Source organism: Amphiprion ocellaris, chromosome 1, assembly GCF_022539595.1.
Source record: "Amphiprion ocellaris isolate individual 3 ecotype Okinawa chromosome 1, ASM2253959v1, whole genome shotgun sequence".
Taxonomy (NCBI): domain Eukaryota; kingdom Metazoa; phylum Chordata; class Actinopteri; family Pomacentridae; genus Amphiprion; species Amphiprion ocellaris.
This window is the reverse complement of record NC_072766.1, coordinates 16,456,277-16,469,871: the sequence shown is the minus strand read 5'-3', so window position 1 is coordinate 16,469,871 and position 13,595 is coordinate 16,456,277. Positions and strand designations below refer to the sequence as shown.

Below are 13,595 nucleotides of genomic sequence, written 5' to 3'. Positions count from 1 at the left end.
TTAACTATCAGAGCCACAAATGTGCTTTTTCCTTTTTGTTATTGTAGGGACCCTGTTAAAAAATATATATATTTGAGAGTTTTTCTGATCATTAGAACTGAATTTTCTTAATAAACAAAAAAACAAACAAAAAGAAAGGCAAATGTCTGTTTTAAGAAAATAATGTTGTTAATGCCTCTTGTCCCGACTGTTCTTAGGCAAGATACGCGTGTTTATATAAAATAAATGAAAAAAATATATATTAACTGTGTGTCTTTTTGCATTAAAATGACGTTGACTTTCGCTTTTGGATCCTTTTTAACCCGTGACTGAACGTAACGATCTGGGATTGTTTGGTTATGCCTGGGGAAACTTTGCTTATATCATCAGCCGTTGAATTCCCGTCGAGGAGGAGGAATCGTGTGTACATGCGAGCTGAACCAGGGTCACCTTTCCTGTTTCTGTTCTTTAAGCCCTTTTCCACTAAAATTGGGTTCATTTTGTAGAACGCTTTTGGTGTTAGCCATTCTCCGTTAGCGTGTGCTCGTAGTCCGCCCGCCTGCCAAGCTAACATTTAGCGGCAGATGACAGTGACAGGCAGGGTGTTGGTAGCTGCTCGGTGATAAGAGATAAAGTGGGTTAAAGGCGGCTGTTGGGGGCAGATAAAAGCAATAATAACGGTCTGAACTCGACAATGTAGCGACCACAAGCTCCACAGGAGGACTCGGTGTGCTGATCAACCGGCTGGAGCACTAAAATGTTCCCCCTGGTTGACTCACTCAACAGGAAACACCTCAGTCACTGAATCTGGCTGGACGAGACGGACGATACGTTGGTTTTTTAAAAGGTTGTTGTCATATTTAGCTAGTATCTGACCAGTTGCTGACAACTCGGACAATGCGGCTTTTAATTCGCATGTCAAACTGCACACACAGAGTGCACCTGTGCAAACTGAAGCTAACTCAGTCCAGGCTGTTATGGCTGGAGCACCGGCCGGCTGGAGCAGCTGCCCCCCGGAGGAAGAGACCGTCCGCCGGTGTGAAGTCTTCAGTCCACACGGTAGCAGCATTCTCTCCCTGCTTCTCCAGGACCTTCGTGTCGGTGTTGTCCTGCAGTCCCCTCACAGCTTTCTGCTCACACACACCTACAGGCCGAACACGGACGGTCACACACACACCTGTTGCCTTCGCCAGCTCCTCAGCAGCCTCCACACCAGCCGAGTCGGTGAAGACCCAGACGGACACGGAGGGGAAGAAGACTGCCACCACCGTCCCCCTGGAGGATGTCAAAAGGATTATGAGACTCGCTCACCCGGAGAGATGGACGCTGGCAGGTAAACTGTATATTTACCTGTCTGATCACACACAGAGCTATGATAGAGGAATCCATCCACAAAACATCTCCAACATCACTGACTTGTCACCTTCACTAAAATAAGGTTGCATATGTTTTAAAGGCTTAGTCTTTCCAAGTGATAACACAGATGTCATTTTTATTGTAATGTCTCTTCCATTTTTAAGCTCCCAGCACTTCATAGCACTGAAAAATGGTCCCTGCTGGGTTTAAATGTTACATTTTGTCAGTCCAGTGAAGTGCTGGAGCTGATTAAGTCCATTTTTCCACTTATCTTTCATCTAAAAAGGGATTGTGCTCATTACTATCTCTGTATCATCATTCACCCAGACCACAGTACTTTCATTTCTGCTACACAGGACAGAAACTCATAAGTCATATTTCTGCTTGTTGCAGTTGATTTCATATAACTAATGGTTACTTCCTGATTTTGAGTACATTTTTAGGCCTGTTTTAAAACTCACAGTGTGAAGTAGACATATGAATCCTCGGTGCAAAGTTGTCTTTACATTCAGTAGGACAAATGGGCGCTGCAGATGAATTTGCAGCTTAAACTTGTGGAAAATTACCAACTTCTAAACACTACTACTCCAGTTGAGAAGCACCTGATTCAGCTGTGTTTCGATGGAAGATAACAAAGAACTTGTTTTTATCATATTTTCATTTCCTCAATTTCTACCTGTCTATCTGGCAGCCGCTCACAACACACCGTCTCACTGTACTTCGCTTTTGCACTTTGCACTGCGGACATGCTAGCTTTTACAGGTTTCTCTCCCTCACCCTTCTTAAGTATCTGTTACTTGCTCTGACCCGGTTTGAACTCAGTGTTTTCCAGACTGTAAACATGTACATTTAGCCATTAGTTGGCAGCCCTCCAACCCTCAGCTCTTAGTGATGTTTCGGAGAGCTTTGTTAAGTAGTTTGAAAACCACTCTGAGTGGTGCTGTTTTTAGGGGTGACTACAATAACCCTTTTGAAATTCGAAGATAAGACTTAATCTTATAAATTATAGCCCTGGGTTTTGCGTTCCTCAATCGATTTTCTTTGCTTTGATTCTGATCTTTCTCTGTATTTCTGTCTTCTCTTCTTATCCCTCGCAGCTGCTGTAGGCTTCCTAACGGTCTCCAGTGCAGTCAGCATGTCGGCTCCCTTCTTCCTGGGCAGAGTGATTGACACGATTTACACCGCTGGAACGGACACAGAGACGATGACGGCCTCTCTAACATCGCTGTGCATCATGCTGACAGGAGTGTTTCTGTGTGGCGGAGCTGCCAACGCTGCCAGAGTCTACCTCATGCAGGTTTCAGGTGAGACGAGGAGAGGTCGTATGGCGAAAACAGGCACGTTTTCAGACATATTGTCATCAAAAGAAACCCTACACAGTACATGCAGCTAAAACTAAATGTAAAGTCACTGATGTCTGTATCAGTAAGCAGAATGTGAGAAATCTGAACCTTTATGAATCTGAATGTTTGGTTACAGTTAGATTTGAAGACCACTCTCACATCTGTTTAACTTGTGAAACTAAAACCACAGCTAGCCATCCTCTGTTAAAATGTAACAAAATCTATCTTCTTGCACCTTTAAAGTCCTTTTACCAACAAATTTTCTCTATATTGTTTCTCCATTACCAACAGAAATGACGCATTGTGGGTTTATGGAAGGTTACTTGCTGTAGTTATTTGTTTCCAGTCATCATCCAGATGTAGAGACTTCCTGGAGGCTCTGCATGTTGCCAGGCAATCTTTCTGTTTGCGCTCAGATTAAACAAATGAGGTGGTTTTTTTAGCCAGCTTTAGAGGTGCTGGTGGCAGATTTTGAACCTTTTTTTCGCTGACAGTTACATGAGATCTGCACCAAGAAATAAACAAGTGCATCACTCACAATATTGATAGCTCCTTTTTAATACATTTTCTTTTTGTTAATTAATTATATCTTGTATGATTTGCCAAGTTGTTCGTTGTGACTTAAGAAAGCCCAAAGTAATGTTTCCACATGTGTTAAGTTGCAGATAAGCTTAGTATTTTCATCAACTGACTCAATTGGTTGTTAATTAACTAATCGGTGAATTTGCAGATTTATTCATTGCAGCAGTCACCATCTTCCTCACTAATCTCTTCTCTCTTCAGGCCAACAGATTGTTCGTAATCTCCGTGCGTCCGTCTTCTCATCCATCCTCAGACAAGAAGTGGCATTTTTTGACAAGAATAGGACGGGCGAGCTCATCAACCGGCTCTCGGCAGACACATCGGTGGTGGGCCACTCCATCACGGACAACCTGTCAGACGGGCTGAGAGCCGTCGCCCAGGCGGCTGCTGGTGTCAGCATGATGGTGAGTATGAGTGGTCTGTTGTGGTCGCTTAGTTTGGCTGTGAGCGATGGGTCAACAGACATCATTTATACTGTGAAACAGCTGATTATTATTACAAAATAAGGGCACCCTCACTGTGCTGCTAGCCACTTAAAGTATTCTCCTTGCTAAAATGTGTCAAAAAGTTAGTGTTTTTCTGTTATCAGTCTGGCTTTAAGAAATGAAGAATGGTGAGAAATGTCATCTTAAACCTGACGTGACAAAGTTCTCTTTAGAAACTTTTCACTAATGTCTGGTTTGCCTATATAGGAGCTCATTGTGCTTTAGTCACTCAGTCTGACAACAACAGAATGGGCATGTCTTCTTTTGTGTTCACTCCAAGGAAGTAAATATGTTTTTTTTATATACTGTTAGTGGGACTCTTGCAAAACAGGTTTTCTAAAATGCTTCTAATCCTTACGAGGAAATGGTTAGACTCTGTTGAAGGAGTGCCATTATACGTGTATGTGCCACTTTAAGTGCTCACCAACAGGTTGTTGAACTAATTGTAGTCGTATTAGTCAAAATGATTCTTGACTACATATGTTCTGTCACCATTCTGTCTGCCTTTTTTACGTTTTACCATCAACAAGTCATTTGTTTTAAATTTAATCAATCAGAGATTCCTTGCCCAGCAGATCGGTCAACTGAAACCTTTTCTTCTTTTTATTAATCTGTATTTCTTCAGGTTGTTTTTTTGATAATTGTACGGTCAGGAACAGAAAATCATTAAACACAAGGCACGCTCATAGCAAACAATTTGGCCTCCTCACAGGGAAGTGAAAGGATTTCCTGTTGTAATGACCATTATGGGAAATCAGTGGAAGTAATTACTCCAATCAGGTGTTAAACTAAGCAGATCTACAGTCTTCAAGCCGAGACGAGAGCCATTTACACAGGTGGCACAGCAACAGCAACTGCACTCATTATTTAAAACCTTTGCCATGTCATTCTACAAGCAGATTTCTACAGTAGAGTCCAGTGCCATCATTTTTATCTTCTGCATGAATGCCACATATTATTTCTTCCTGAAATTAAAGGTTTTTTGTGTGTACCATATCTCAGGAATTATTAAGGAGAGTTTTCAGGTTTTCTACTGATGTAATGTGATAATATCTGCAGGCGTTGGTGCAGAATTTTTTATTTATTTTTTTTTTGCACTAGTTAATGTAGATCCTGTAGATTCGTCAGTGCAAAGATCTGCTGTTACAAATTAAACGCAAATAAGCACGCAATTTCACAATAAATAGTGAATGTTTGGTTCTGGTTTCTACTTGGTAGTGTCTGGCGTCAGATTTAATTTGAGATATGTGGCTCTTGAAATTGCACCAATACAACACTGTTAGTGTGGAACCTCCTCTTTTATTCTTTCTTTTCTTCCTCTGGTTTTATTTCCATTAACTTGTATTTTATTTTGTCTCTCTCCTCTTCTAGTTCTACATCTCCCCCAGTCTAGCAAGCTTTGTGCTGCTGATTGTTCCCCCTATGGCCGGTCTGGCTATCGTCTATGGCAGATACCTTCGCTCCATATCCAAACGCACACAGGATGCTCTTGCACAAGCCACACAGGTACACAAACAGACTGAAGAAGCTGCAGCAGGAATAGTGGAGTTACAGATGTCATTTGTCTTTTATCTGTTTTCGTGAAAAGTGAGCCAGTGGTTCTGCCATTGTGGGATTTTAATCATATCAGTGAAGCTGTTCTGTTTGTCCGTCCCAGTTTTGTGTACATGTGATATGAATGCAGCACTGGCTGTGCTAACTTAATTAAATTTGCAGATGGAGTAAATTTGCTTGTTGATAATTTGATTTGCAATCAGAAAAAAAGGCCCTAATAAAATTGTGTGTCTGTGTGTGTGTGTGTGTGTGTGTAGTTGGCAGAGGAGCGAATCAGCAACATGCGGACAGTCAGGGCTTTTGGTAAAGAGCTGTCAGAAGTCAACACGTACACACTGAAGACAGACCATGTCCTCAACCTGGCTAAGAAGGAGGCTATAATGCGAGCTGGCTTCTTTGGAATGGTAAGTGCATGCGTGTGCGTCTGTGTGTGTGTGTGTGTGTGTGTGTGTTCTTTCACTGATGCAAACCAAACCCATGGTTGGCAAATGAGGTGTTACACATGGACTTCTCCTTTTTGCCACAATGCTTCAGGTTTGTCACAATACCACATTCTCTGAAACGAGTTGTTTCACCATAAACGAGTAACGTCCAATCATCCGTGCAAGGACAGAGAGTACCAAGTCCCACGTGTGCTTAAAAACGGTGTTAAAACAGCTGAAGTGACACAAACCTTCCAGCTCTTTAGCAGGTTTTCCTCTTCACATTCTTTAACAATTGGACATTCGTATGCATTTTTCATCTGTTAAGTTGTTCCTAAGGTTGGATTACATTAAGCTCTCCTCCTCCCTTTACATCTGTGTTGACAGACAAAATATCAGAAAGGCCTTTCAATCTAACCAACACCACTCAGTCAACTCTGTCACCAAAAACATATGCTGTATAATAAGATAAAATCTATTATAGTGTGGCCTGTTGAATGTGATATTTAGCTGGGCAGATCTAATAAACTTGCAGTATCTGTGTGGTATTTAAAAGAAGATTAAGTTCTTACTTGATCAATATGGAAAACATTTTCCTCTTAATTTGCAGTTAAGATTGCAAAGCTGTGTACTCCTGCCTGCATCTCTGTTCAAGACTGTCTCTAATTCATATCATGAATTGAATGTGAATTGTAGGTTGTAACCGACATCGAGAGAGGCTCATCCATTATGTGTATTCTGTGCTGTGTCAGGAAGCAGCAGTGACACCAGATGTTGCAGATGTTGCACTAATTAAACAACACTGTGTGTGCGTGTGTGTGTTTCAGACTGGTCTCAGCGGGAACATCATGATTCTGTCAGTTCTCTACAAAGGAGGCCTTCTGATGGCCAGTCAGCACATGACTGTCGGAGAGCTCTCATCGTTCCTCATGTACACCTTCTGGGTGGGCATTAGCATCGCAGGTAACTCATACATGTGCATTCCTGACCTGTGTAGTTTACAAAGGTGTGCACCGTTTGTGTCTGTGATCGCTCATAGTGTGATGTTTTTCTATTTGATGTGCAGGTCTGAGTTCATTCTACTCTGAGCTGATGAAGGGTTTTGGAGCAGGAGCCAGACTGTGGGAGCTGCTGGACAGAAAACCAGAGTTTCCTCAAAATGGTCAGTGTGTACAGACACACACACACCTATTTTACCAAGCATCTTATTTGTTATTGTAGCAAATTTGTTATTGTTTTAAAAAACAGCTATATTTTATAGTTCTCCTTTTGTTATTCTTAAATTTTATTGCCATATTAAACCAGGCAGGCAAGTTTAACTTAATACTTGTTCTGTCTCTGTGTCCTTCTTCCTCTACTCCTCCACAGAGGGCCGAGTCCTTTCTTCAGACCAGCTGAAAGGCCAGCTAGAGTTCTGTGATGTCACTTTTTCCTACCCAACACGTAAGGAGGCTCCTATTTTCCAGAATCTTAGCCTCTCAGTCCCGGCTGGCACCATTATGGCGGTGGTGGGACCCAGTGGATCAGGGAAATCAACCCTGGTCTCACTGCTGCTCAGACTGTACGACCCCAATGCTGGTGAGAGCAAGTTTGTTCTATTTTCTCCCTAACGCTGATACATCGGTCACTGATTGATTATTAGATGCTTAGCAAATCTGATAGTGACAAAATACAATAGGCAGAAGTATGTCAAATTATTTTCCTGTTCGTCTCCAGGTATCATCACTGTAGATGGTCATGACATCAGGGATCTAAACCCCTACTGGCTCAGGAGTCATATTGGAACTGTCAGCCAGGTAATACATTGATATTAAACTTGTTTTATACAACAAATGTTACCCACACAACACACAGTACATTTTGCAGATACACAACACTTAGTTTGGATTTTCATTAACAGGAAGTGACCAAAAAAAACATTTTCTTTGTCCTTCACACGCTCCCCCTCTCATTTTCCCACCAATGTTCCCAGGAGCCGGTGCTGTTTTCTTGCTCTATTAGAGATAATATAGCCTATGGTGCTGTGGACCCAGATGCTGTAAACACTGAGGACATCTACAGAGCTGCCAGAGTGGCCAACGCCTATGATTTCATCCAGGGGTTTCCTAAGGGCTTTGACACTGTGGTGGGGGAGAAAGGAGTGCTGCTGTCAGGTGAGGAACAGAGGCAGAGAAAATGATGACATCAACACCTGTTTCACTTCACAACAGTCAGCTGTCCATGAGTTGTAGCAGGATTAACACCACTGAAGAAACATGTACATCTTATCGAAATTATGATTAGTGATGTATTTAAACTCCATAATACATTCAGATTTTTAACACTTTGCTGTATGTGAACTTCACATAAAAAATCAAGAAGAAAATTCATTAACAATCCAAGAAATTGATTTTAGATTTGTATTTAAAAATTAGTTTTTTGCTTATAAAAGACGCTTCTTATGTTTATAAAAGACATGAAGCACCTACAGTTTCAAAGTCTTTTTCTAGCTCTCACCTCACAAGTTTTTTCATAAGTAATCTTCTAACTTTCTCACAAATATTTGTATTTACTGCATATTTTGTCATCACTTTGCAGAATTCTGCTCAGTTGTTTTTTCCAAATACTTGGGTCACGTCCTCGTTAGTATGGGTGCCAGAGGTCTCCGTTGTTACGAAAACCAACTTTTTTTTAAAACTGAATTTAAATAGAGCAGTTCTTTCTTATTTTTTCCCTCAACATTTAGTCTTTTTTTGTCTTATAAGCATCTGTATTGTTCATTGAGACTTCCTTGCACTTGCTCTTTTGCATCTTTATTTTGTTTATTGTTTTATTCCTGAAGAGCGTCTTGGAAAAATGTATATTCTTATTTACAGGATATAAATAGTTTCAAAACTATCATGTATGTAGTGCAGTCGACACTCTTTACATGTCCCCTTTGCATTTGTGTTCATGGGTAACTGTGTTTGTTTCTCAGGTGGTCAGAAACAAAGAATAGCCATCGCCAGAGCTCTACTCAAGGTAAATACACCAGCATTTACTGTTTAAACAAAAGAAAACACAGCTCAGCTCATACCTGCCGTTCGACACATCACATTTCTTATTATGTTTGATAAATCGTATTAAGACAATCTGAGCACAACTTCCATGAAGTGCAATGCCAAGAAACACTCCTAACTCAACCCGGAATACTTTCTAAGCATATCCTTTTTCAACATATTAAGTGTGACATTTCAGTTAAACCATCTATCTGGATCTATCTATTTGGACACTTGATTGACTGCTAGTTTTCTTTTTCATTAGTTACATCCACTAGTTAGGTAATAGTAGGACAGCTGATGTAGTTCATTGAAAACTGGGTGTTCCTGTCTTTGCTTAGGGCCTACGAAAGTAGCTTTGAATTAACAATTTTAGTCTCGCCTTTCTTTTTTCATATCAAACCTGAATCAGTATCTTTAACACTGTTTGGGTTTTCTTTTCACAGAATCCTAAAATCCTGCTTTTGGATGAAGCCACCAGGTAAGAATGTGAGACTCCATTTTATACATTTGTACAAATCAAATGTACAGATCAGCTAACAGATATGTTTTACTTCTAGTACAGTTGGTCTATGTTGATCATTTTGCCTTTACTTACTGATCAGACCAAATATGATGCCTGCGCTGTCTTTCTAAAATCTGGTTTCCATTATGCTGGTTGGAAACAGTTCTATAACATGTTATTTTGTCTTTCTTCAGTGCACTGGATGCTGAGAATGAGTTCCTTGTCCAGGAGGCAATGGAGCGTCTGATGGAAGGTACATCTTGCCGTCTTTTCTTTCTCTTCCTTTCAGCTTGCATCATACATCTAATATCAAACTAAACTTTCCTTATTTCCTGCTCCTCTCACCCATCAACAGGGAGGACGGTCGTGATCATCGCTCACCGGCTGTCCACCATTAAGAACGCTGATGCTGTCGCTGTACTCGACCAGCAACGTATAGCTGAGTGTGGGCAGCCAACAGAGCTGCTAGGAAACAGGCAAGGATTATTCAGGAAGCTGATGGAGAAACAGGCGTTTTTGCAGGAAGAACAGCAACGAGCACTTCTCTGAGAGGACGAGGAGCGCAGATAAGTGCGAGAAATCAGGAGGTGAGCTCAGTACCTGGGAATAGCTGGCTTTGTTCCAGATTGGGTTGAATGCCCCCCTGTGCTGTCTCACTGCTAAAAAGACTACAGCAGGTAGCATCACAGGAAGTTCCAAGAACGGAAATGTGTATCGGTGAATTCTAAGAAACTGTGTTGGACATATCTCATGCTGCACTTAAAAAGAAAACCAGGATGAGGTAAAGGAGGCTCTCGGTAACTCTGATTTGAGATCAGTGTCAGTTTTACACAGTTCAGGCACATGAGAGGAATGTGCAGGATCGTAACAAAACCAAAAAGAGTCCAATATGTCCGAGACAGACTACTAGTATATATTTGTTTATGGATTTGTGTCTGTATTGTTGATTTTTTTTTTTTACTTGAAGCCTACACACAGAGACTTTTACTGTCATTTTAGAGTCTAAACAAGTCGAAGCAGCTATACGTGGTTACACTGTGTTGTAGAACAGGACTGAACATTATTCTAATATATTTAGATTTTTATATATGCACATTTGTCACAAAAGAATATTAATAGTCCTGAAAATCCAAGCTGAGGTGCTACAAATCTGAAATTAATATTTTTCTGGTCTGAGTCATATTAATGGTGAGATTGTTTGGCTTGTACAGTTACGTTCAGTCATTCTTGAGTTTAACTTGCCTCGGATTTAACTGAAACTGCTGAAACTTTGCTAACTTTATATGTCAGACAAAATAAAATGAGCCCAGTTAGTTGGGGAAGTTAGTTGAGGCTAAACAGATGCTTTTCTGAATGATGATGTGCTTTCACCATCAATGTCAGAGGTGGTCTGTGTGTCATCTCAACAATGACCTCTAAATCCACAAATTCTTCATCACATCTCATTACTCATCTTTAAAATGTTACACTGTGCTCAGCCTTTATGGCAGAATTTGGAAAAAAACTGAAACCTGTATTACAGACGTGCTCAGTACACCGCTTGGTGTTAGCAGGATGTACACTTGACTAGCCTTAAATTCTACATAAACAGCTCTCAAACCACCTACATGTTCACCACGGTTCTGTTAAGCCGGCTAAATATTATAGCTGGCATGGAGAGGCTGCCTAAGGAGTCATAATTCTCCTCAGTAAATATTTGGCTTGTAAATTCCCACTTCACTGCTCACCGAGAGTCTACATCAGAATGTTTCAAAGGATTTTCTTTTCTTTTTAGTCAAGACATCTTCATACCCTGAGCTTGACTTCAGCATATTCACAACTGTTTCACATGAGAAGTAACTCCACATCATTTGTAGCTATGGTGCCCAGTTGGAAAGTGGAAATTACTGAACAAGAAGCTTGATTTAGTGCTCGGATCTGTACTGTGTAGCTGGAAACCGTTTGAATTTGGTGCATTTAACAGATACATTTAAAAAAGAAGTTGAAGAATGTCTTCAAATTAAGTCTTGAGGGAGCCTCAGCAGGCACAGTGAAGAATCAAATTGTAGTCATATGATGTGTGTTGGTGTTGCTGGTCTTTTTTAGTGTGTACGACCTTTGGCTCAAACACTGCAGCAGTAAATGTTAAAGTAGGGGTTAACTGGGTGGCTGAGTGGGTGGGGTTAATGCCACGTGACCGTATCTCTCGTCTGAGTATTTGGTTCTCGGTTTGAGTCTGGCTCTCCTGCATTTTGTGTCTTTTCTCTGTACTGTCCCCATCAACGAAGGAACTTTCTGTCTACAGAGTTTTTCCCCTAACATTTGACTTCTACAACCACTCGGCTAAAATGAGAAGACTGCAAACACTCTAGGTTTACAAGATGATGGCATGAAGACTCTCATAACAACGGATTATGGCTCATAGCTGAGATTGAAATTACCTCCACCCAGCACTGATCACAGGTGGTTTAAATATCCTCATGATGTTACATATTTAATCATTACAGTGTGTAGGCCGCATGGTGGCATCTGTATGTTAATCAACACATCCATCATAAGAGGTTTATAGTAATTCTCATTTTTTGTTATTTTTATCTTCATTTGTTGTCTCACGTCAACAGCAATCATTTTTACTTGAATGGCATTGGATGTCCATGTCATTGTGACATGTTATCCCACATTTTAAAGGTAAATATCACTTCAAACGATGCCTTGAATGTCGTCTCTGTTTTGTGCGGAAAGACCTTGCCAAACCATTTTCATTATAACGTAAATGGAAAGAAGTAAAGATAAAAATTACTCATCACCTCACTTCACTCTGCACTAAATGATGAAGGTGTTTTAAAGTTTAATAGTTGATACTAGATTTACGTATTCATGCAAATCACAGAACACAGCTGGGAGTTTCTTTGTATGTAATGAGATATAAATATGATCTAAATGATATATGATAGATTTTTAAATGATTTTTTGTGTGAAGTTATACATCTCTGTAAAGATGAATAAAGTGAAAGTTATTTGCTGAAAGTTTTTTTTTGCTCATATTGAATCTAAATGCATTTAAATTTCTTTAAAAAACACCTTTAGTCACTGTTCCTTTACAGAGCTACTAAAAACGATGGTAAGATGAGACAGAGCCAGTCTGTCACTGTAGGTAAGACTGACATTTCTCTTAACACATGCAGGAAATGACTTTACAATGAACTTTGTGTGCCCCTGTGCAGTGTGTCCAGCTGTCACTAGGTGGCGCTGCTTCTTCATACACTGAGGCTCCCAGGTGATCGCTGCTCAAGTCGGTGTGATCAGTGTTTATCGAGTCCCTCATAACAAAATACAGCTTCGTGGTAATGATATGAGTAATGTGTGTTCAGCTGTTGGTAGGTTGTGTTGACATTGTCGTGAGCTCCTCTGCAAATAGACTGCTGGCACACTCATGCAGCAAGTAGATGCAGTTAGTGGGTTTATCCTGGCAAGAGATTGTTGCACCCCGGAGGTAGTATAAGACTAAACAAGTGCTCATCAACTCATTTGGATTGTTTGAAATGGTCAGTTCTGTATTTTGCTGTCATAGGGAAGTGATTTCTGGATAGTGCAATCACAAGAGACAAGAAACACCGCAGAAATATTGTATGGTTATACTTGGTGTAGACATGCTCACTGATGTTAAGTTTTGAATTTTGTTTACAGAGTATGGTGCGGAGAATCTAATTCAAGGACTTAATCTTATCTAAACTCCAAGAGATGGAGAGAAATTAAGCTTCATCCTGGATTAAGCTGAGTTTTAATGGAGAATCTTCAAACAGAAGTCAGTTAAGTCCAGGACTAAATCATTTTCACCACACTCCTTTAGAGCTTCCCTTCTTATTGTGACTCTACAAGGAGTGTCATTCTCCTTAAAGCCAGGCAGCAGAGCCAGCAGTTGTGTTCATGCAGCAGACCAGGTGCCGCTCAGCCCTGCACAAGTTTGCAATTCCAACTCCATGTGCTGCAGCTCCACTACTCTCTGGAGCTGTTATTTGAGGAACTATGGGAAAAGAGCTTCTGACCCTTCTTGGCCTTATGCAACAATATTCCAAGGCTTTATTAGACTAGACTGGAGGCTTTTATATTTATAAGATATGAACACAAAACCTATTTGCAACCTGGACAAAGATGTATCCGTAGTTTCATGCTGCATTTCCCTCCACTGCAACCATGCCACAGCAGCATGATTGGAAACTGTTTAGGAATCAGGAGAGTGTCTTCAGGCCTGCACAGCCAAGCAGACTTTATTTACAGTAAGTCTGGCTGTCAGAATATGATTCCCATCGATCAGAGGCCGTGCATCCAGCTCTGTCTGTCTACACTGTCTGTTTCCTCCCAAACACTGTCTT

The 13,595-nt window shown here is 40.7% G+C and overlaps 1 protein-coding gene across 2 annotated transcripts; it reads left to right on the top strand.

Annotated features, from left to right (window-relative positions):
- The first annotated feature begins 367 nt into the window (after positions 1–367).
- On the top strand, positions 368–12,249 carry abcb10 (ATP-binding cassette, sub-family B (MDR/TAP), member 10). Of its 2 annotated transcripts, XM_023272986.3 has the most exons (16): positions 368–826; positions 915–1,038; positions 1,130–1,312; positions 2,433–2,639; positions 3,462–3,664; positions 5,117–5,251; positions 5,557–5,703; positions 6,549–6,684; positions 6,788–6,883; positions 7,090–7,299; positions 7,438–7,517; positions 7,694–7,874; positions 8,678–8,721; positions 9,185–9,219; positions 9,438–9,496; positions 9,599–12,249. In XM_023272986.3, the coding sequence occupies exons 2-16, from the start codon at positions 957–959 to the stop codon at positions 9,790–9,792; spliced, it is 1,992 nt and encodes a 663-aa protein (XP_023128754.1). In that variant the 5' UTR covers positions 368–826; positions 915–956; the 3' UTR covers positions 9,793–12,249. The 2 variants fall into 2 exon arrangements, with proteins under 2 accessions (XP_023128754.1, XP_023128752.1); XM_023272984.3 differs by having other exon boundaries at positions 368–1,312.
- The last annotated feature ends 1,346 nt before the right edge of the window (positions 12,250–13,595 follow it).

Bases quoted from the DNA above. Each gene is read 5' to 3' on its own strand.
- abcb10 (XM_023272984.3), top strand. From the start codon at position 877: ATGCGGCTTTTAATTCGCATGTCAAACTGCACACACAGAGTGCACCTG. The intron at 5,704-6,548 runs GTAAGTGCATGC...TGTGTGTTTCAG, and splicing joins GAGCTGGCTTCTTTGGAATG to ACTGGTCTCAGCGGGAACAT. The intron at 6,884-7,089 runs GTCAGTGTGTAC...ACTCCTCCACAG, and splicing joins ACCAGAGTTTCCTCAAAATG to AGGGCCGAGTCCTTTCTTCA.